This window comes from Simochromis diagramma, unplaced genomic scaffold (genome assembly GCF_900408965.1).
Source record: "Simochromis diagramma unplaced genomic scaffold, fSimDia1.1 OVJJ01000205.1, whole genome shotgun sequence".
In the NCBI taxonomy this organism is placed as follows: Eukaryota; Metazoa; Chordata; class Actinopteri; order Cichliformes; family Cichlidae; genus Simochromis; species Simochromis diagramma.
The window spans coordinates 18,298,374-18,319,551 of record NW_024386782.1 but is presented as its reverse complement, the minus strand read 5'-3'; the positions used below and the strand labels follow the sequence as shown (position 1 = coordinate 18,319,551).

General features: G+C 39.5%; 2 protein-coding genes across 5 annotated transcripts; one reads left to right on the top strand and one right to left on the bottom strand.

Moving 5' to 3' along the window:
• The first annotated feature begins 4,032 nt into the window (after window positions 1-4,032).
• Window positions 4,033-8,611, top strand: LOC120727890 (interleukin-5 receptor subunit alpha-like). 2 transcript variants are annotated; one of them, XM_040022498.1, is made up of 10 exons: window positions 4,033-4,156; window positions 4,641-4,714; window positions 5,020-5,072; window positions 5,180-5,337; window positions 5,422-5,591; window positions 6,323-6,456; window positions 7,034-7,190; window positions 7,304-7,409; window positions 7,756-7,837; window positions 7,951-8,611. In XM_040022498.1, exons 2-10 carry the CDS (start codon window positions 4,648-4,650, stop codon window positions 8,029-8,031), a joined length of 1,008 nt encoding a protein of 335 aa, XP_039878432.1. In that variant the 5' UTR covers window positions 4,033-4,156; window positions 4,641-4,647; the 3' UTR covers window positions 8,032-8,611. The 2 variants fall into 2 exon arrangements, with proteins under 2 accessions (XP_039878432.1, XP_039878431.1); XM_040022497.1 differs by having other exon boundaries at window positions 4,034-4,156; window positions 5,017-5,072.
• Window positions 8,612-12,706: 4,095 nt separating this feature from the next.
• On the bottom strand, window positions 12,707-20,960 carry LOC120727889 (SH2 domain-containing protein 1A-like). 3 transcript variants are annotated; one of them, XM_040022494.1, is made up of 6 exons: window positions 20,719-20,960; window positions 20,574-20,618; window positions 18,121-18,520; window positions 13,962-14,022; window positions 13,728-13,866; window positions 12,707-13,563 (listed from the first exon to the last, which is right to left on the bottom strand). In XM_040022494.1, the coding sequence occupies exons 3-6, from the start codon at window positions 18,270-18,272 to the stop codon at window positions 13,514-13,516; spliced, it is 402 nt and encodes a 133-aa protein (XP_039878428.1). In that variant the 5' UTR covers window positions 18,273-18,520; window positions 20,574-20,618; window positions 20,719-20,960; the 3' UTR covers window positions 12,707-13,513. The 3 variants fall into 3 exon arrangements, with proteins under 3 accessions (XP_039878428.1, XP_039878430.1, XP_039878429.1); XM_040022496.1 differs by having other exon boundaries at window positions 13,728-13,863; window positions 20,719-20,954; XM_040022495.1 differs by lacking the exons at window positions 20,574-20,618; window positions 20,719-20,960 and adding an exon at window positions 19,115-19,199.
• Between the last annotated feature and the right edge of the window lie 218 nt (window positions 20,961-21,178).

The following is a 21,178-nucleotide window of genomic DNA, read 5'->3' as shown; positions in this document are numbered from 1 at the left end:
TGATCCCATTACAATTCAACCAGTGAGACAATCAAAAAGAATCAAACATCCTTCTAAAAGACTTGATTATCCTGATTCAGGAAACCTTCCAGTGACTGTTGTAAAATCACTTTTCCAGGGTTTGAGCACAGCCTTTTCAGAATCCCTTAATTGCAAAGACAGACAGTATTGGCTACACATGCAACGAGACCTGCGTGGTATTTAGCTGGGGAGGGTGCAACCCAGTAGAGAAAACTTCTTTTTTTAAAATTTTATTTTCTCCCTTTTATTTGTATCAATGCATTTGCACTCTTTTACTTTGAGAAATATTTATTTTGAAAAGAGGAAGTGTAATCCTCTTTCCAATTTTATATGTTCAGAAGCAAAATTAGGCCTGCCTTCCAAGCGGTGGACCACCATCACGTATTAGCTAGTTCTTTTGCACTTTGATAAGTAAACAAGACAGCTACAGACGGTTGTCTTAGTGAGTTTAAATGCAGAAAAAGTGTTGTAAACAAGTGCTTGCACTGTCTGTAAGCTAAGATAAGATCAGATAAGATAACCTTTATTAGTCCCACACATGGGAAATTTGTTTTGTCACAGCAGGAAGTGGACAGTGCAAAAGTTATAAAGCAAAAATTAGAATACAATAAGAATAGATACAGTACACAACTGTACAGAATAGAATAAAATAAAATACTATATACAGTAGAATAAAATAGAATAAAATATACAATAGGATAAAAATAGAATACAAATGCTGTATACAACTGAGTAAAAATACAATGATGCCAGCAAAGAGTATTGCACTTAGTGTTATTGCACATGTGTGGATGTGTGTGTTTGATCAGTTGAAGTCTTTGTTGTGGAGTCTTACAGCAGTGGGGAGGAAAGACCTGCGAAATCTCTCTGTCCCACACCGTGGGTGCCACAGCCTGCCACTGAAGGAGCTGCTCAGTGCTGTCAGAGTCTCCTGCATGGGGTGGGAGATGTTGTCCAACAGGGATGACAGCTTAGCCACCATTCTCCTGTCACTCACCACCTCCACTGGGTCCAGAGAGCATCCCAGAACAGAGCTGGCCCTTCTGATCAGCCTGTTCAGTCTCTTCCTGTCCCCAGCAGAGATGCTGCCACCCCAGCAGACCACACCATAAAAGATGGCTGAGGCCACCACAGAGTCATAGAAGGTTGTTACGGCCCTAGCAGGGCCTCCTCCTGAAGGTGCCTGTGTGGGCGTGTCCCACCACCTCTTTTGCCTGAGGTGCCACCTTTCCCTGTTACACAGCTGACTCACATCAGTAATTAAAAGTATTTAAGCCCAGGGAAAGGTGATCTCTGGGCCAGAGTGCCAGTAGTGTGGTTACAGCTTGTGAGCTGAGTGGGTGGTGTGTTTGCAGCTAGTGAGCTGCTCTCTTTCTTTTTGGCTTACGTTTTACTTTATTGACCAACGCCTGAGTTTTGTTTGTTTTCTTAAATGGTGATAGCGGCTTGTCCGTCTCTTTTAGTTAGTATGAATTGAGACTTTAATAAAACTCTTTAATTTACCCTTTTGCCTCCTTGACTCCTTTTTCTGACCCGGTCACTTTTGTTACTTCCCCCTCCCCGCCTAGACCCCTCAGGGGAACGTAACAAGGTCTTCAGGAGTGGGCCCTCCACTCCAAACGACCTGAGTCTCCACAGCAGGTACAGCCTGCTCTGCCCTTTCCTGTAGAGGGCGTCTGAATTATAAGTCCAGTCCAGTTTGTTGTTCAGATGAACTCCAAGGTACCTGTAGCTGTCCACAGCCTCAATGTCCATACCTTGGATTTTCAGTGGTTGCAGTGGAGGATGTTTGTGCCTGCGGAAGTCTACCACCAGCTCCTTGGTTTTACTAGTGTTGATCTGGAGGTAGTTCAGCTGGCACCAGTCCACAAAGTGTTGGGTCAGTCCTCTGTACTCCCTGTCGTCCCCATCAGTGATGAGGCCGACTATTGCAGAGTCATCAGAGCACTTCTGCAGGAAGCACTGGGTGGAGTTGTGGGAGAAGTCTGCAGTGTAGATGGTGAAGAGAAACGGAGCTAGAACCTTTCCCTGTGGGGCCCCCGTACTGCAGAGGACCCTGTCCGACACACAGCCCTGAGTCCTCACATACTGTGGTCGGTCGGTGAGGTAGTCCAAAATCCAGGTAGTGAGGTGATGGTCCACTCCTGAGTTCTCCAGCTTGTCCTTCAGGACCGTGGGAAGAATGGTGTTGAAGACACTACAGAAATCAAAGAACATGATTCTCACAGTGCTCCCAGCGGTCTCCAGGTGAGCAAGGGAACGATGTAGGAGGTGAATGACGGCATCATCCACTCCAATGCCAGGCTGGTAGGCAAACTGAAGTGGGTCCAATGATGAGCTCACCAGGTGCCGAAGCTGAGCCAGGACCAGTTGCTCCAGGGTCTTCATCAGGTGGGATGTCAGAGCCACCGGCCTGTAGCTTAATTTGAAAATTTTAATGTTAAGCTGATGGGAGCACGAGCTAGAGAGGCCACGTGGCTGTGTCCCTTGCCTTGTTCATGCTGATACCTCATCTTGGCTAGGTTTTTTTTATTGTCTGCGTTGATAAAGCAACTGGAACTGATTCCTGAATTCTCTCCGAATGGAGATGGCGAACCTGTGCCCAGACAGCCTGAGCCCTTGTTGAAGAACGTCATTATTCTCTCTTGAAAAAAACCAAAGTGGTAACAACTCAAATCACCAAACCAAAACAAAAAAAGGAACTGAAATTAAAAGAAATCTTGACTTGACGAATGACCAAAAAGGACAAACTGAAATATTGAGCTCAATGGGACTGTGTTTCTTTGGTTTGTTTTTGTTAAGCCGGCTTATTATTAGTGTTATTGTGGATTTTGTAAAATGTGTCTTATTTTATTTTCACTTTTTCACAAAATAATAACTGTTGTCGCTCATTTCCTGCCTCCAGCCACTGTATTTAGCATTAGGTCTATACTTTTGAGTTGTCCTAGACTACTTAATATGTGTCAGGGATTACATGGACTTTAGCACTTATTTAATATACTGCCTCCATCAACAACAAACACTGTCTACAGGGAGATGTGTAGTCAGTGACTGCCTGCAGACTGTCCTCACACTTCCCCTGCTCAGGCATAAAACTGGGTGGGAAAACCCTGACAGGCATCCAACACACCAGTGAATACTTCAGGTATCAGGTGTTGGGAATAAATAATTTTTCAGTGCCTCAATAATGCTATGCTTTTTATTAATAATAAGTGTTATAAAGTTATATAGAGTAGTATTAAGTTGACACAGCCCTGAAAAATAAAGGCATGAAACCATGTTTCCTTGTGGAGTAGATCGCTGCAGACTCTCGCTTACGCTCGCCTGGGAAAAATGTAGATAAGAGGGGACCATCTCTAGTGGAAAGTTACTGAGACACTGTTGTTTAGATTAGAATGAGGGAATAATAAAACTCCGTAATAAAACTGTAATAAAACTGTCAGGGGCACACCACCATTTTGAGATCTGCAGCAACGTGCCTTGCAGGACGCATCTCCCTTCTAGAAGTAATGTGAAAGAGAAATAAAGTGTTAAATGGTCTACTGAGCAGTGTTTTGTCTTCCATCGGATGCCTCTGATGAATCAAAAGAACTTGGTGAAGTGTTGATATTAACACAGGATCTCTGCAGGGTCGGCTGAAGCTGCAGATTGTGAGCTAACTGATTCTAACATATAGAGAAAGAAAAGTGGAGGAAAGACAGAAAAAGCAGACTGAACCAGGGGGACAACATCTTATACAAAAAGATGTTATATGTAATTCTGTCTCGTTATTATATCTAGTTGTTATTGTTTTTACCTCAAATGTGGTTTAACCCAAATAAACTAAAGTAGATCAACATTATGTGGTTTGTATTAGAAAACCACATGATGTTGATCTACTTTAGTTTGTTGATATAGATCTGCTTTACTTTGTTGAAGCTGATAATATTTATGCATTGATGTTGACCTGTTTCACTTTGCTTGATCTGCTTTACGAGCAAATGAAGAAAAAAGAAGAAACAGAAAGAAAGTCTTGGTTTCCTGGATCTGAGTACAGTATGTGACGTCATGCTTCTTCTTTCCCCAGAAATGTGTCATTGTCTTCAGGCAGCGAGAGCACAGAGAGCCACAAGACACAGAGGAGGGACAGCAGAAGGTGAGGCTTTATTATTATTGCTATTTACACAATTTTTAATATAAAATAGCTGGTAGGAAACTTGGGAATTTACCTCAATTCATAAGAGCGCGTTACGCCAGCATAGTGAGTCATAGTTGGGTCCACTTGTCTTTTATTTTTGAGGGAGAAGATATAAACAGAGTGAATAAACCAAACCAAGTCTTTCTTTTTTGTATAAATAAGTGTAAAATGGACAAGTGACTGTAACCTAGTGAAGAATTAAGACTCATCTGAGAAAAGATGTTTCTTTGTGGTTGATTATGTGCCCACTTAGACGCCTTACAAGCACCCACCTTCTACAAGTAAGCATGTAAAAAGGGGAAGTATTAAACACAGGAAATTGCTCATTGTAAAGTGGTACAATGGCGTTCCTGTGTTTACTGTACGGTGGCTGAAGACTTTATGCTCATTAGTGTGTATCTGTGTCTCTGTCTTTCTATGTGTGTGTGTGTAAAACACTCAGGTCGGCCATGGCTGTGTTTCCGATCCGTCTTGTAATTTGGTCCACTTCGTTGGTTTTGTGGTTCCCTCAAAGTGGTAGGTGGATGATTAATCACAATGCAAACATGTCCTCAGGGGAAAAAAACGCTTAAGAAGAATGGCTTTTGGCAATGTGAAAATCAAAATATTTTTGCAGGAAATACCAGGAGCTTTATTTCAACAATGATTTTACTTTAACCTTTTTTAATCTGGGTGGTGTCTGACTTTGTTTCCTGCTTCCTTTACACAGTAAGCTAATCAAAACTGGACTCCTCTAAAACCCAGTTTATAGAAAACAAATACAAAATTCTGATCAGTTAAGAATTTGTGCTGCAGATTAAACGTGTGTTTTCTTATAGCAGCGACTGAAAGCCATGGTTTGGATCTCTGTCAGAAGTTTTCAGACATGGACGAGGTGAAAATGAGAATAAGCTTTTGTATAAACACTTTTGTTTTCTAATGACCTCACAGACGCAGTGCATGGTATTTAAATAAACTGTAAACTGTAAATTTTTGTATTAGATGGTTAACATAAAGAATTCAACAGAGAAGACTTCACATAAAAAGCTTTCAGAAATAAAGGAGACGTTTATCTGCCTCCTCGACTCAACAAATGAGCTCAACTGCTCCTGGTCATTCAACACCTTAGAGAAAGATACTCGGCTCTCTGTGTTTATCAGGTATTATGATTTTTTTAAAGGTTCATTTTAATGTGGAACAATGAACGCTACACATTGTTTTAACTCTGTACTTCTCTCTTCCAGTGTCTGTAATGAGGAAACAGTAATTAAGTCTCTAAGCCGTACTTTTGCGGAAAGAGTTGGATCGATGTCCTTGACTGTCAGTGGGGAAATATCAGGCGTAGTCTTACATTTTAACATGTCCCTGCACAACTGGATATCTTACACCTACGTGTATGACATGGACACACTAGGTAATTCTATACAAACAGTGTTGAGTAGTTATATGAACCCAATTCAAAAAAAGTTGGGATCGAAAGTTGTTGAGTAAAATGTATGTAAAAAAGGATGGAATGTTTGGAAAGCTCATAAACCCATATTTTATTCACAGCAGAGCACAGAAAACATCACATTTTTAAACAGATTTACTATTTCAGGAAAATTATTATCTGATTTTGAATTTGTTACCTGCAACACATCTCAAACTTTGGGATGGGGAAACAAAAGGCTGGAAAAGTAAGGGATAATAAAAAGAAACAGCTGAAAGAACATTTTGTTACTGGCAACAGCTCAGTGACAGGATTGAGCTTCTTAAGAGAGGTAGTGTTTCCCAGAGGTTTAGATGGGCAGAGGTTCACCAATCTGCAAAAAACTTTGTCTACAAAGTTGTGGAACAATTTCAGAATGATGTTCCTCCCAGTGACTTTGAAACACCTCATTATATATGATACATAATATCATCAAAAATTCTGAGAATCGGCCGAAAATCAATATTGGACCCCTGTGGTCCTTGGGCTCTCAGGTCTCTGCAGTGCATTAAAAGCAGGCATTAATTTTAAAATGGACTGAGGAAAAGTGGAAAACTGTTCTGACGTTACACAAATCAAGTCTTTTTAGAACACAAGCTGAGGCTTGAGGTTAGGTTTAGGTTGTGTTGTTGTCAGATACCTTACTGATCATGTGCTTGTATGTGTGTGTGTGACAGAGCATCTTCCTCCACCTGCTAACATCTCTGCATCGTTCAATAATGATAACCTGATTGTAAAATGGGACCTGCCTCGCACCAGAAATGCCGTTAATCCTATCTGTTTTGAAAATGAAGTGGAAATACGTGATCAGGTACAGTACGCTTCACCACAGGCTATCATTATTCCAGATGCAACATTCTGTTTTTGTTTTTTTTCTTTTTGTACGTGTGGCAGGAATAATGAACAAGACAAACTTCTTTTTAACCCTGTGAGGTCTAAGGCTCCATATGTATGGCTATTTTTTTTAAACAAAATAATAATAATGCTGCCCCTGCTTTGAAAAATGTTTCTGTCCATATGAAAACGCAAAAACGGGGGGAAAAAAACCAATGATTAGTGCTGTTAAGGGCATGCCAATGCAGCAGGTGTCAACTTAACCCAGACTGTACAGAAAACCTGCAAAGAATAACCACAATCTGATGCCAAAAAAGGAGATAAAGGTGCAGTCCTTGCAAGATAAAAACTGTGTTTTAATTGTAAGAAACTAAGCTTTAAAAATTGTAAAAGCTCAGTTTTCAGTTTCTTTGTAAAACAATTTAAAAAAGAGGGTTATGATAAGTCATACTTAGACCTCAGAGGGTTAATTGAAGTCCAAAGTCAGAGCAATCTTATCAGTCGGCCTTGTTAAAGTGAGATTAACCATTTTTTGATTAATCTCTTTAAAACAGGAAAAAACAACATCTTGGCTACCCAAACACCATACAAATCATACAGTGGCAAGTGTAGATCCTTCACACAGCTATAGCGTGAGAATGAGGACAAGAATATCATCGCGTTGCTCAGGATCAGATCACTGGAGTGAATGGAGTCCCACTGTCACACCGTGTAAGTCCTCTATGTCTTCTTGCGCAGTAGTTGAAACAGTGGCTGATGATGCAGTGTTATAATTATCAACATGTCAGTTTAATGAACAGTGCTTTTGTGTTGTGTATCTGTAGCGATGGAACAGTCAGATTCTGTGCTCAAGCCTGTGGTGATAGTCTTCATTTGTCTCGGAGTACCCATGGGCCTGCTGGCTTTGCTGCTGTTTGTGCGCTATCAGAGGTATTGTGACTCCTCCTTTTACTGGTTTGTTTTGTTTTAAGCTGTTTGTGTCTCTCTGATCCACTTCGTCATGATTTTTAAATGTGAAACTGGTGAATGTCGGAAAAAGAACAAAGTTGAAAAGGAGAAGTGAGAGAATGGCATCTTTCTTCATACCACAGCATCCACCCTAAAGTTCTTCAACCTACAGGCAAAAATCCCCCGGTCTGACTTGTTAACTAACCAAATAAGGAGAATGCAAAAGGAGATACAAGATAAAACACTTCCTCCCTTGCATCTGTTTTTTTCCCCCTTTTAAAACTAAAAGCGTGTCAAGGATCGTTTTGTGTATACTTGTGTGTTTTAGGGTGACTAAGGTCCTTTTCCCTCCGATTCCTCGCCCCCCAGCAAAGTACAAATATTTCCTGGAAAAAAGCGATGCATTTAATGTGAGTACATTGTGGACTGTGAATACACAAGCTCACATTTCTAACACTTTTCGAACCACAAAGATGTGTGTATACAAAATTTAAAAGCTTTGTTTCCTGTTTTGTGTTGCCAGTTTTTCTATTCTACCCCATCGACTAAGCCTGAAGAAGTGATCACTGAGGTTGAAGACACTGGGAAAAACCCTGGGAAGTAATACAGGATGCACAGGTTGAAGAAGAACAACAACAATGATGACTTTCATTATATCTAAATGTATAGCCTGTCTAGTTTTTCTTATACGATATTTCATTTCAGGAGGCGTATACAGGTGTTAAATACATGCAAAGGTTGTGTTTATGCGTTTCTATGTATAGCCTTGTAATCTAGCCTTTCAGATCTATATATACCTTTTATACCTTTTGATACATATAAAGAGTGCATACCAATGTAACAACAGCACAAAGGTTAACTTTGTATGTCTTTTTTTAATATGTGAAATAAGGTTGGGGGATGAATATTCATTAGCTGTTTTGAATCTCATTCACACAGCCTCATTCGTCTTAAGCCTTCTTTTTAGATGAGTGGTGAATTTGGAGTAGTTTAGCCTCTTAAGTGCATCCCAAGAAAAGCAAATATGGTATATTTAGAGAACTATTAAAAGTGCAAATTAAAATAAAAAGAAGATGAGGACTAAAGGGGACACAAGAACATGGGTCAGCCATGGGAGTCAAGCCAGCCTTGATAAAATGTGAGGATTTTAAACAAAATGTGAATAAAGCCAAGTTAACCTCAAAGAAGAAGTCTGAATTTCTGAACAGGAGATACTTGTTTTCGTATCAGAGATTTACATGCTTAAAACTACAGTTGTGTATGTGAAGCTGTTATACTTACCTTAGCGCACCGTCTAACAGTAACAAAACATTCCATTTTCTCCGAAAAGTAAACAAATGTTGAACCGTTGCAGGCTGAGAAACACAACAGCAGTCTATTGTGTGGTTTTTGCACTTTGGTTATTGTAAAGATTGAAAACAAGATATAGACTGTGATCAACCTGATGACGCTTAGAGGTGCTAAGATGGATTTTCACCACACTTTAAGTTTATCTATCAATGTGTGATCATGGGAAATTGTAGCTCTGTAGAGGCAACCACTACAATGATGGAACTTCTGTGTTGGTATTTTTTGTGAATAGATTTTGTCTAGTGATAGCATGCCAGATAGTTTTGGCTAGTATGTGATCAAAACGAAAGCCAAGTTCAAACTTGTACACAACATAGTCAGTGTATCGCTGAGTATTTGAGCATTAACACGTACTGTATTTTTTGGACTATAAGGCACACTTAAAATCCTTTCATTTTCTCAAAAATGGACAGTGCACCTTATAATCCGGTGTGTCTTATGTATTGTGTTATGTATTATGTATTGTATGTATTATGACCTCTAGCCAATTTTATGTGGTACACGGCACTCATTAATCTGTCAAAAAATGTTTTAGTATGACATTGGTAAGCTACAAAGCCACAGATCTTGATGGATTGTTGGATCATTACGGCTACCGTAGTCAGGAGCCTCGCAGGGTATAACAGACCAAACTTCAGTCAGGAGAACAACTGAGATAATCCATCCACAATACGAGGTTGCATTAATATACTGCAACAACATGGGAATCCGTTCTTTAAGTCTAACGTCACTAGTCGTATCTGGGCTCAAACTCCGCTGCAGGTCCCTAAGTCAAACGATCACTGTGGCATCACTGAGAGTTGAATGATCAGCGTTCTGCTCTACCAAGTGTAACAATTAAGTTTAACATCCAGGCATCCATGAAAACGGAATTTATGACATTTAACGGAGTTAGAAATTAGCAGGAAGTTAGCTCGCTAGCTTCCATCTAAATACAATATAGCATGTCCTGACAGGGAGTTTGGAAACAAATTCAAACGTTCAGCTTTCTTATCACTTCCAACATAAATGAAGACAGAAAACTACACAGCAGTGACGTTTGTAGGGTTACTGAAGTTTGGCTAGCTGGTATATAATGATGTGCTACGTTACCGCTAGCGACACAGCTATGTGAGCATAATATAAACACACTAACTTTTTTCCACTTGATAAAAGTTAACGTGAGGATTCTCGGTGGTCGTGACCAAATGTAATCGCATGGCGGGATGCTGTAAACGGACCAAACTTCAGTCAGGAGAACAACTGAGATAATCCATCCACAATACGAGGTTAGTCATTCATATATTGCTGCATGGGCTGGGCTGTAGTTACATCGTAAGGTTTTAAAAACTGAGCTTAAATAAATGATTAGCGGTAATAAAGCCGAGGGAGGTCAACAGTGATCACTGACTGTTTTTAGGAGCTTTTTGAGATTAAATAGAAGAAAATACATAACATTAAACATGTTAACAACACAAAAGCCATATTAAATGCAGACTACTTTAGGCCCGGAAGCAGGATTCGTCACGTCATCACTTAAAGACCGGATAGAGCAGCTGCAAGAGAATTCAACATTATTGAATCAGTGGTACAGACTTGGAGGAAGCACCAAGAATGAGTCGAGTCAAGTTTGACTTATCTGACTGTTTTGTTTCACTTAATGCGTCTTATAATCCGGTGCACCTTATGGTCCAAAAAATACGCTAAACTATTGCCAGGGGCTAAGGTGAGGCAGCTCTACATTCTGGTGTAGCAGTGTAGCGTGGGAAAATGAGTCACTTAGAAATAAGTCACAAAACCTTTCTACTGTGAACTGTGAGCACCAGTAAATGTGTTTTCTTCATGTGCTTTTTTCTGGTCTTTACTGGTCATGGTGGATTTACTGCATTGTAAAGTATATAGGAAAATGTTATATTAGCTGCCATGGCTGCTGTCCAATTCATAGACATTATAAAGATTTTATAAAGCTGGAATTAGGAAAACAAAACTGTAACTAAAGAATATCATCAGCTTTTTAATTTAGAAATTTGAAATTCTGGACTCCTTCTAGAAGGAAGTCCTGCTGCTCAGCAGCCATGAACCTATTACAAGTATAAGTATTACACAATGTATTACTGATTACTTTTCCACCATGTAGCGTAAATACTGATTGGAGATGTTAATTCTTTACATAACTTTTCTAATCTGTAAAATGACCTTAAATCCACCTTTACATAATTACCAGCTAACAACAGAAAGGCTACAGTTCCACACACCGGCCTAAAGAGATTTCATGGCGATCGCCATAGCGATTCTGCTTTAGAAACATGAGCAGGCAGAAATAAAGGCTGCAAGACTGACTGCTTACATCTGCCTTTATTACATGTTGAAGATCAACCTTTCGCTACTGGGCTTTGAATAGTATTAAGCAGCAATTTTTTTAATTAAAAGATATTTTCAACAAGATATAATCAGATAACTAAGAGCAACTCATCGTGTACAGATCTCCTGTCTTAATGTGGGACATTACACGTAAGCTTTACATTTATCACGTAATTTCCGGAGCAGACCTTTGCTATGTCCCAAAACATAGGCTGCATCCTTCGGATGATCCGGCCTTCGCGGCCTACGTGGGCCAGGTCCTCCGAAGACCGAGATTCAGATTTGCATCACCGCTGTGTCAGTAGAGTTTAATAAACTTGTCTGTCTGCTCCTTGCTATCTAAAATATAACAGGACACTGGCGTAAATTCTCGACCGTCTCACACTTTTGTGTAATCAGTTTTCTGTTTGACATTTATTCAGCTGTGTGAAAATCCCGGAGAAACCCACGCGATGGATTAATAAAGTTATATTTAATATAATAATCTAATAACTTTGATCTCAGCCAAACCGATTTACTCTGGAACAAAAAAAACACAGAAAAAAGCCAAAAAATTACATTTTTAAGGTATCTGAGTGACTTATATATCATGTTTAACCTGAGTAGCGAAAGACAGCGGGGATCTGAAAACGATGAAGCCGGGAGTCTGCTGCTCTTGCCGGCTTGAGTGACCATTGAACCCCCCGGCAAGCTATTGAGCGGGTGGGTAACAGACGTCTCCCAAAACATCGGCGCACTTTTGCAAATATGCGATGTCTTGATAAACCAAGCAGATATCTGAAGTTTACACAGCTACTTTCTCGCCTGAAAATAAGTTAAAAGTTTATTTTGTGACCCAGAAAGATTAATAAGAGTAATATTAAAACTTAGTAGCAGCCACCATCGTTGGAAACTGAAATTGGCCGGGCCGCGCTATGAATTCTGGGATATGGTGGGCCACAAAGGACACACCCGACCCATCCTTCAAATTCGGGGAAATGAAGGACGCATTTGAAGGAGTCGACGAATTGGGACAGCCTTCGTCACCTGGCTGTGACGTAATCGGCCATCAAATGCAGCCTCCGAAGGATGCAGCCTACATTTGGGACACAGCTCTTGTGTCCGCTTTCTTTCAGCTTTTGTCATCCCTCAGATTACATTTATTACACATTAACCTTACTTTTCTCCCTTAAAGACACAACAACTGTATCTTTAGCTAGCAAAAACACTGCTTGCTAATCTGTACAGGAACCATTTGAGTGGATGCTAATATTTTTTGAGCTGTTTGAAATTACTTGTCATACTTACATGTTTTTTTTAATTACCTCATTTATGCTTGCCCCTCCTCTGTTACACTTTTTTTACGTGTTTATGTTACTCAGCTTTTGCAGCATGAATGTCTGACAGGAACAAGAAAGTGTGCAGGCTTGTCCACAGCATCAGTGGGAAAAACCACTGGCAGAATAGCTGTATTAGCTTTAAAGCATCTTGTTTTAAACTGCCCTTAATGAATGAAGGTGTTGGCAAGAGTTGCAGCTGATTCACGCAAGACGAGAAGCTCTGTTTGTTTTATTATCCATCTTCTACCTGTCCATAAGAAAAGAAATTTCCACATTTCCACCCAGAATTTACTGTTTGTATACATTTCACAGTCACAGAATTCTATACAAAACTCCTATAACTGATCTGAGATAGTTTTTAAATATATTAACATTTAATTAGTAGCATAAGTTTAACAGATTTCACACCATAAAGTCATTTTCAGACCTGCTATCACATGTTGTCAGTTATTGAGATGTGTGAAAATGAAAAAAAATAAATGAACAATTAAAGTCGGTGCGCCAGAAAGTTTGGTGCTCACAATAGATTTCACGGTCTGCCTTTCCTGCTCTGCTGCGTTTGCTACGTCGTTACAATGAGCGAGCATAAACCGATAAACCAGAAATCAAACAGTTCACTGTACACGACTTTCTCAACGAGACAGAATGCAAAGAAACGTCAACAATCTTGATCCAAATACAGCACTTGTCAAAACTTCTACAATATAAAACATTACATTAAGCCTGACACCATTTGGACAGAAATCATTGATGTATGCACCCAAAAAGGTACAAACATCGATGAACGTAGGTCTGATGAAAAAGACACTGCATAAAATTTAAAAAAACAAAAACAAAAGAAAACTCAAAAAACCAGCAACAAAAAAGTGCTCCCACTCATGGCGTGTGTTAAAATATTTAAATATCTTTCAGTAGCAGTTTGCGGGCTACTAAAAATATGTCTTAAACCATGACTAAATCAACACAAAAACTGAAAATAAATACACAAAGAAATTGAGAAACAGGGGCAGACGAGATGAGTGAGGCGCTGTGGTTTCTGTCGGTTTGATCGTCTGAGAGATTAAGAGCACGATGGCCTCAGTACACAGAGCTGCTGCTGCTGTTGTTCATTTCCATGTAAAGAAACTCTGTGGTGGAGATCAGTGAGACTGTGTTAGAGGTGACTAAATAGATTATGAGTCAACATAGACATTTTAAATGAGTTTACGGGTGTGCTTTTGCCTCCGTGGGTGAATGGGCCGTGTGTGTAAGCAGGGAAAAATATGCGCATGTGTGCATTTGTGTGTCATACCTTCGCCCAAGCTGTTCCGTACTCGTGTTTTGTCCAGGGGATCTGTGAGCGGGGCTATTCCAACTACAGCAGTCCTCCTGTAGCCTTCTATTAGTGCCTCCAGAGTCCTAAATGTTGGTGATCTGACTGTTGAATCCTGCTAATCAAAGAAACAATCCCACATACACAAAACTATAAATTCCCGCCTTATGTTGTGTTTGTGTGTGTGTGATCTATATCTGTGTGTACCCCCACCTGAAGGCACCAGCCATCGGCAGAGCGTAGGAGCCTGTAGGTGTGAACAAACGGTGCTTTCCTGTAAAAAACAACAACACAAAAAACGACAATTCTTAAGTCCGAATGACTTTCTTTAAAATCTGGTGTATCTGAAAGTGCATATCTGAAAGAGACACAAAATGTGGTTTGGGGTGGAGGATGATTCAGTGATTTCAGATGTGTGTTTCACAACCTGAAACGAGTTGCCAGAGCAAATCTGATTGATGTGTATAGTCATATTTTCCTTTTTTTGTTGCTTATCGTATTATCACCCTGCAAAACAAAGGTTGCAGTCTGAATTATTGTGTCACGGCATGTGGCAAATATATTTTTAATAGAGGGCGTTGTTAAAGGCTTATTGTATTGTGCACTTCTGACACGTAACGCCCTCCACATGTACTCAGCTTTTGTTACATTTCTACATACGCAGTATGGGACACCAGCCACACTGCAGAGAACAGCCCAGTCTGGACAACATTTATGCTGGCTGCCTGTATAAGAGAGCTACCAGCATTACTAAGGACTCAATGTCAGGGCCTGTGACCCGGCATTTTGAATTCACTTTTTATTTTTTGATTTGTTATATGATATTGAATATATGCTTAGTTCTGGTGTTGCCATTATTAGTTAGGATTTAGTTGAGTTTTATTCTAGTTTAGGTTCCCATCTATGTCCCCTTCTGTGAGTCTGTTCTTGTCTTCTGTGCTAGTTGTCATGTCATGTCATGTCTACATCTCTCAGTGTTTCCTGTTTTATTTTGAAAGTCTTGTTTCTATGTTTACTGTGTTTAATGTACCTTACCCTGTTGTGTCATGATGTTCAATTGTGTCAGCTGTTTTCCCCATATGTTTCCACTTCCCCTAATCACCTCTGTGTGTATTTGGTCTTTGTGTTTTCTTTTAGTCATCGTCGGGTCATCTGTATTCCTTCATCATGTATTCTGCTCAGGTCGTGTTCAGGTTTCATGTTCTTGTACATCATATTTTCTCGCACGTCCCTGTTTAATGCTCGTGTCAGTTATCATCAGTGTTGGTCAAGTTACTTGAAAAAAGTAATCAGTAATTGATTACTTCCCCCAAAAAGTAATCCCGTTACTTTACTGATTACTTATTTTCAAAAGTAATTAATTACTTAGTTACTTTTTAAAAACACGATTTACAACCTGAATAGGTGATAAAGCGATAGATCTTTCAGTCCAATTCTACTTTTTCTACATAATCCATCATACAAAATGTAATCCAATGGAAAAGTCCCTTTTTAAAACTTGTTTTATTAGTTTTAATCTTTTAACTTTATGCATCAAGCAAAAATTTTATTATATGCAACATTCTCTGACTGGAAGAAATTTGTTTAATATTTAAACCTATTTTCTGCACATTCCAGCACATAATTTTTTTTGTGTGTGTGTTTACACTCACTCTTTCAAATAGATGCAAGTAAAACACAGCAGAAAATAAATAAAATCAAAGACTAGTGGTCCTTTTGCTCTATTTTCACCTGTAAAGCAGGAGTGGGGTAGGCGGAGGTTTACCCTGGTGCAGGTGTGCCGCAGCAGTCAGTGGAAGAATCCGCGAGTTTCTCTGTGAATTTCCCATTACGTCGTAGCGCACTCTGTGCTTGCTCGGAAGTTTAGGGGTTTTTTTCGCTGTAAAAAGAAGTTTTCTTCCCACGGACAACGGACACTAATGTTTTTGTCACTTTTTATGGAATCAAACTCAAAATAAGGTCAGTACTTCCACGCTTTAAACGCTGCACGCTCATACTCTCTCCCGCACTCGATATGTTATCCATTGTTGATCTGCACGCAGCTGTTGCCATGAATGTCGCACTTGCTTACGTCACTGTCATGAGACATTCTCGCAAAAAAATCACGGTTTTAGTAACGCAGTAACGCAGCGTTCCTACGGGAAAGTAACTGTAATCTAATTACCGTTTTTGCAATAGTAATCCCTTACTTTACTCGTTACTTAAAAAAAGTAATCGGATTACAGTAACAAGTTACAAGTAACGCGTTACTGCCCATCTCTGGTTATCATAGTTATCACAGATTGGTCATAGTTCAGTTTTTCCAGTTTGGGTTTTACTTTAGTTTTTGCCCTGCTCGCCTCTGATTTGTTTTGGTCTTCGTGTTTAATCAGTCTGGCTCATTTTTTTTAAAGACACAGTTCTGTCTCCTTCCCTGTCTGCACTTGGGTCCACTTCATCATCACACCGCTGTGCCCTGCCGTGACACTCAGTGTCTCAGATTTGGCAAAAGATTGCTGTATTTTTGTTTGTTTGTTTGTGGGGTTTTTTTGTTTTTTTAAAAGGCTCTAACAAAACTGCACTTTGTACCCCACCCCGAACGCAACAATGTGGATGCTTTTCTGATTTAACAAAGATCGCTTCAGGTTCTGCGTAACTGAGATGACATTGTGAAAATTTTAGTCCAATAAGAACTCATCCACAGTCAAGTATAAGAATAAAATACTGCTTAAACATTGGTGCAACAGCGATATCGATCTGTGTAAAATATCAGTATATTAATCAGAGGGGCCAATTTTAGCTTGTGGGTAAAGTTTTAAAGCAGGAAGTACTTTTTTTTTTATTTATATTATTTTACTTATGTTTTCATACAGGGCTTATAATGTATTTTTAAATGGGGGCAGAAGTTCTTTCACCTAAGTATAACTTAAATACTTCCTGTCATAATTTTCAAGTACTACATAATAGCAGTTATAACTTCACTGGAGATTATGAAATTTTTCATTTCATTACACAGTGGGACTTAAGTCGTGGTTATAATCAAGATAAGATTAAATAAATAAATTGATTTAATAATATTTTTTTATTATCAATAATCCAGGTACTTTTATTTATCCAGGTAATTTTATTTATGCCACATTTAGCATAAAATAAAATAACATAAAATATTAGAAATGTTCTATTTAAATGCAACATTTATCAAATGACGTAGTGTCACAAATTGTCGAGTGTAACAAGCATCGTTTTAACAGTTTTAGAAAAATGGTCAATTATTTCCTACTTACATAGTGGGGCTGCAGGCTGCATCCTAACTATCCTAAATAAGCATTATTTTTGGTGTACTCTATTCTGCGTAGTGTTCTGTTGTTTAGTAGGAAATTACTATTCCTAATTTTTAATATACAGCATGGAAAAATATGAAATTTTAAAAGACTGAAGACGAGGGAGGACACAACCTTTCAGTCTGTGACTCCAAGGACCTCTAGAACAGTTCATTATTCCAGGTCAGTTAAGCTGACTCAGTGGAGCTTTCTAAAAAACAGTTAAAAACTTTTTTGTTTAATCGGGACTCCTGTTGATGTTCTTTTATTGTGTATGTTTTTCTTTTCTTCTGTTTTAACCTAGTTCTCTATCGATATTGATTGTGTTTTCATTGTTGTGCAGCGCTCTGTGACTCTCATGTCTGTGAAAAGCACACTACAAATAAGCTTTACTTACCTTGTTACACTCTCTAAAAGCTTTCCTTACCTTTAAACACATATCACTGAAATGCATAACAACCAGCAGCCCAAAAACCCAGTGTAAGAAACGGGGATTAAGATACTCGATAATAGACCCCACACCCCCTAAAAATACTGAGTCATTACAACAACTGAGAAAACAACAACTGAGCATTTCTCCTTTAATCTAAAATATCAGAAATTGTAGATTTATATTGCTTCACTTTGTTTTTCACAGAGCATTTGCACATTTCAGTCTAGTTGTGTGAAAATGTGTCCCAGTTGTGGGACTACGGCTTTTCTGTGTGCACGCTTGTCTACACGCACTCCCAGTGTCTGTGTGAGTTTTTTCTGGTTTCTTTTTTTCTTGTAAACCAATCCAACAGTAATCATTAATTATAATAAGTAAAGCATCATTTGTGTAGTTTTTATTTTAAAATACCAAGAAGGTATTTGTTACAGCGTAATTAGTATCTCCTCATTCGAGACTGTCAGTTGTTACTCCCTTGTATCTGCAGTGTGAAATACAAAGTTAATATCACAGCGCTCTGTATATGTACTCATAAATACATACATAATTAAATCAAAAATATCCTAGCAAACTCATAAGTTTGCACAACTACGAGAAAACTGGCACTTTGGGTCACACTTGTACCGCTCCTCCGGCAGCTCACCTCACACACAGACAGTAGGCCCCCCGCACTGTGCTGCTGTCTCTCAGTAGAAAGCTGCCATCATACCCGAATCTCTCCAGCAGCCGCTCTGTGTCCTGACTTCCAATACTCCCATAGTAAATTGACTGTACCAGCCTCCCCTCAGTCTCCATGTTGGCTCAGTGGCAGAAACCCATCTGAGCCTTTTTTGCCAAAGTGCAGCAGACACCAGCAGCAGAGGAGTGTGTGAAAGGCTATGAGGCAGGAAAAGCCTTTCTGGTTTTCACACTTTTGTGTCATGCAGCTGCACTTCGCACGTTCTTGCACTTTTTTTAACCTGAATCATGCCTTTTATCTGTTGAAAAGCGAAAGTTTGTTTTCTCCTTTGCTGTTCGGCCCCTTTCGAATTGTTGTTCTTGTTCTGCAAGTCACAAAAGAGAGAAACAGAGGAAAATACTAATCAGCCGTGTTCCACCGCTTTAGGAGTATTTCTAATGCTACTGTATATACAGATGAAATGAACTGACACACATGTGTGCATGTGCATGAGCCACAACTGGGACTGAAAGAAAAAAGGTTTAAGCAGACAGTTTATATATGTCTGAAAATATATAAACCACACACATAACGCACACACGTATGCATACACAGGTTCAAACTCAAAATCTCAATCACAGGTGTGGTTTGGCACTACCATGTTTATTTGTGGAAAAAAACTTAAAAATGGAGCTGAAGTGCGTTTTTATTTTTTTAATAATAAAGAAAAGCTTCGAAGAAATGTTCATATTCACATTAAACAGCAGCATGAAGGAGCAGCCTAGCTATACCGATTAGCACAAACAACAGCACAGCAACACAACTGTAATAGATCCAGTAATTCTATTAAGAGTAATGACCTTAACTTTTTCATGAAACGTGGTGTAAATCAGCTGTATATCACCACATGTTTTTTTGGACGTTTATCTTATAATAATCACGCATAGTTAATTATGTCAAAGAACAGAATGGGACTCACCAAGCACTTTAAATGTGTGAACCTGATTAGCTTCATTGGCCCCTTTTTCACTCCAGATTTGAGCATTTTCCTTGTTGGATTTTCCCGTTTTTATATTTAAAAAAATTATCGCCTGTATATACTCCCATGTTAGTTGCTTTTATTGTTTTAACGCTCCCCTTTAACGATAATAATCGAAACATCTATAAAAAAAAAATTTTTAAAAAGCAGCAGCAAAAGGGATTTGTGGGGTTTACTGCATGTGATAACTATCTCCACCAGGTGTCGCTGGTGTCGCACTAAGGAACAGCAGCCACCATTAAACCGCTGGAGAAGAAGTCAATTTCTTCGTTTATTTCCCCTCGCCTCACTGGGCGTGACTGCTTCTGGGCAAATAATGATTAACCGTAAAAATTTGACCCGTTGAATCGACTGTGTTGTTCCGCCTCAGACTGAAAAACATAAAGCAGCCACATAAAACTGTGCAACCCGCATTTCAGCAGCAGCATTCAGGTTTGCACCACATCACAGGGAGGAGGACCTTCACGTTTGAAGCCTGTGTGGGAACTGGAGGAGATGGTTTCAGTGGTTGATGTGGACCGGTGTTGTGCCAAAAACTGACTTCCGGTTCTTGGCAAGAAGTGGCTGTCCATATTTGAAGTGTCACAAATAACACGTTGGCATGTAATATGTGAAATATATGTCAAATGTGGCCCTTGTGAATGATATGAAGTCTCCTTGGGCCACAAACAACATTTCTGCCACAAGGTAGAAGCCCCAATCAGTTTTTAGCAAAGTGATTTTTATTTATCTTTTATTTATACAGTCTAAAAGTCTGGTTGACATTTTTTTAAATGTGTTTTTAAGAGTAATCTGGCCAAGAGGGCTTTTCTACTCTACCTGAGCGCTCTATACAACTTGCCTTCTATGTAAGTGCTTTCTATCTAACATTCATACTCCTATGGATGCATCACATAACAACTTGGGCTTCGATGTCTTGCCCAATGAAATTTGGCATGTAGACTGGAATCGAACCACCAACTTTCCAATTAGTAGATGTTCTACTTCCTGAGCTACAGCCACCTCTACATTATGATTTCTAAAAACATCATAATGCTGAAAAAAAGCTTAATAATTTTGAGCTGTCATCATAATAATAATAATAATAATAATGGATTGCATTTATATAGCGCTTTTCGAGACCCTCAAAGCACTTTACACTTCCACTATTCATTCACTCTCACATTCACACACTGGTGGAGGCAGCTACAGTTGTAGCCACAGCTGCCCTGGGGCAGACTGACAGAAGCGAGGGTGCCACATCGCGCCATCGGCCCCTCTGGCCACCACCAGTAGGCGGTAGGTGACGTGTCTTGCCCAAGGACACAACGACCGAGACTGTCCGAGCCGGGGCTCGAACCGGCAACCTTCCGATTACAAGACGAGCTGCCAACTCTTGAGCCACGATCGCCCTCATCACCTGGTTCAAACAGCAGATCAGCATCACCAGTCCTCTCACTGCAGCCTGTAGCACACATCAAAGAACAGCAAGCATACGGAGTGATTGTTGGATACGTCATATTAAAGATGCTAATGTTTTTGTTTTTCATTTAAACTGTAATTACAGCAAGCAGTGCAGTGGTTAGAACTGCTGGCTCATGGCAAAAAGGTTCTGGGTTTGAATCCAGCTGGGGCCTTTTGTGTGCAGTTTTCATGTTCTCCCCATCTCTGCGTTGGTTCTTTCAGCCCTGTGATAGATCCAGTGTGCACCCCACCATTTACCTAATGACAGAAAATAAATGGATGGATTTGTCTTTTATTTATATAGCACCAATTCACAACAGTTTCCTTAAGATGCTTTACTGGTCAAAAAAATGAATTTCCTGGGGGGGTTGTCTCATTGTTGCCCCTCTGGTGCACCTGTTGTTAATTTCATTAACCTCGAAGCAGCTGAAACTGATTAACAACCCTCTGAAGCAGCAGTAAAGCAAGATGTTCTTGGACCTTATTGGAGGTGAGCATGTCACTAGCATGTGCATGCACAGTAAAGACAATGAATCTGATCTCTTATATGAGAACCACCTG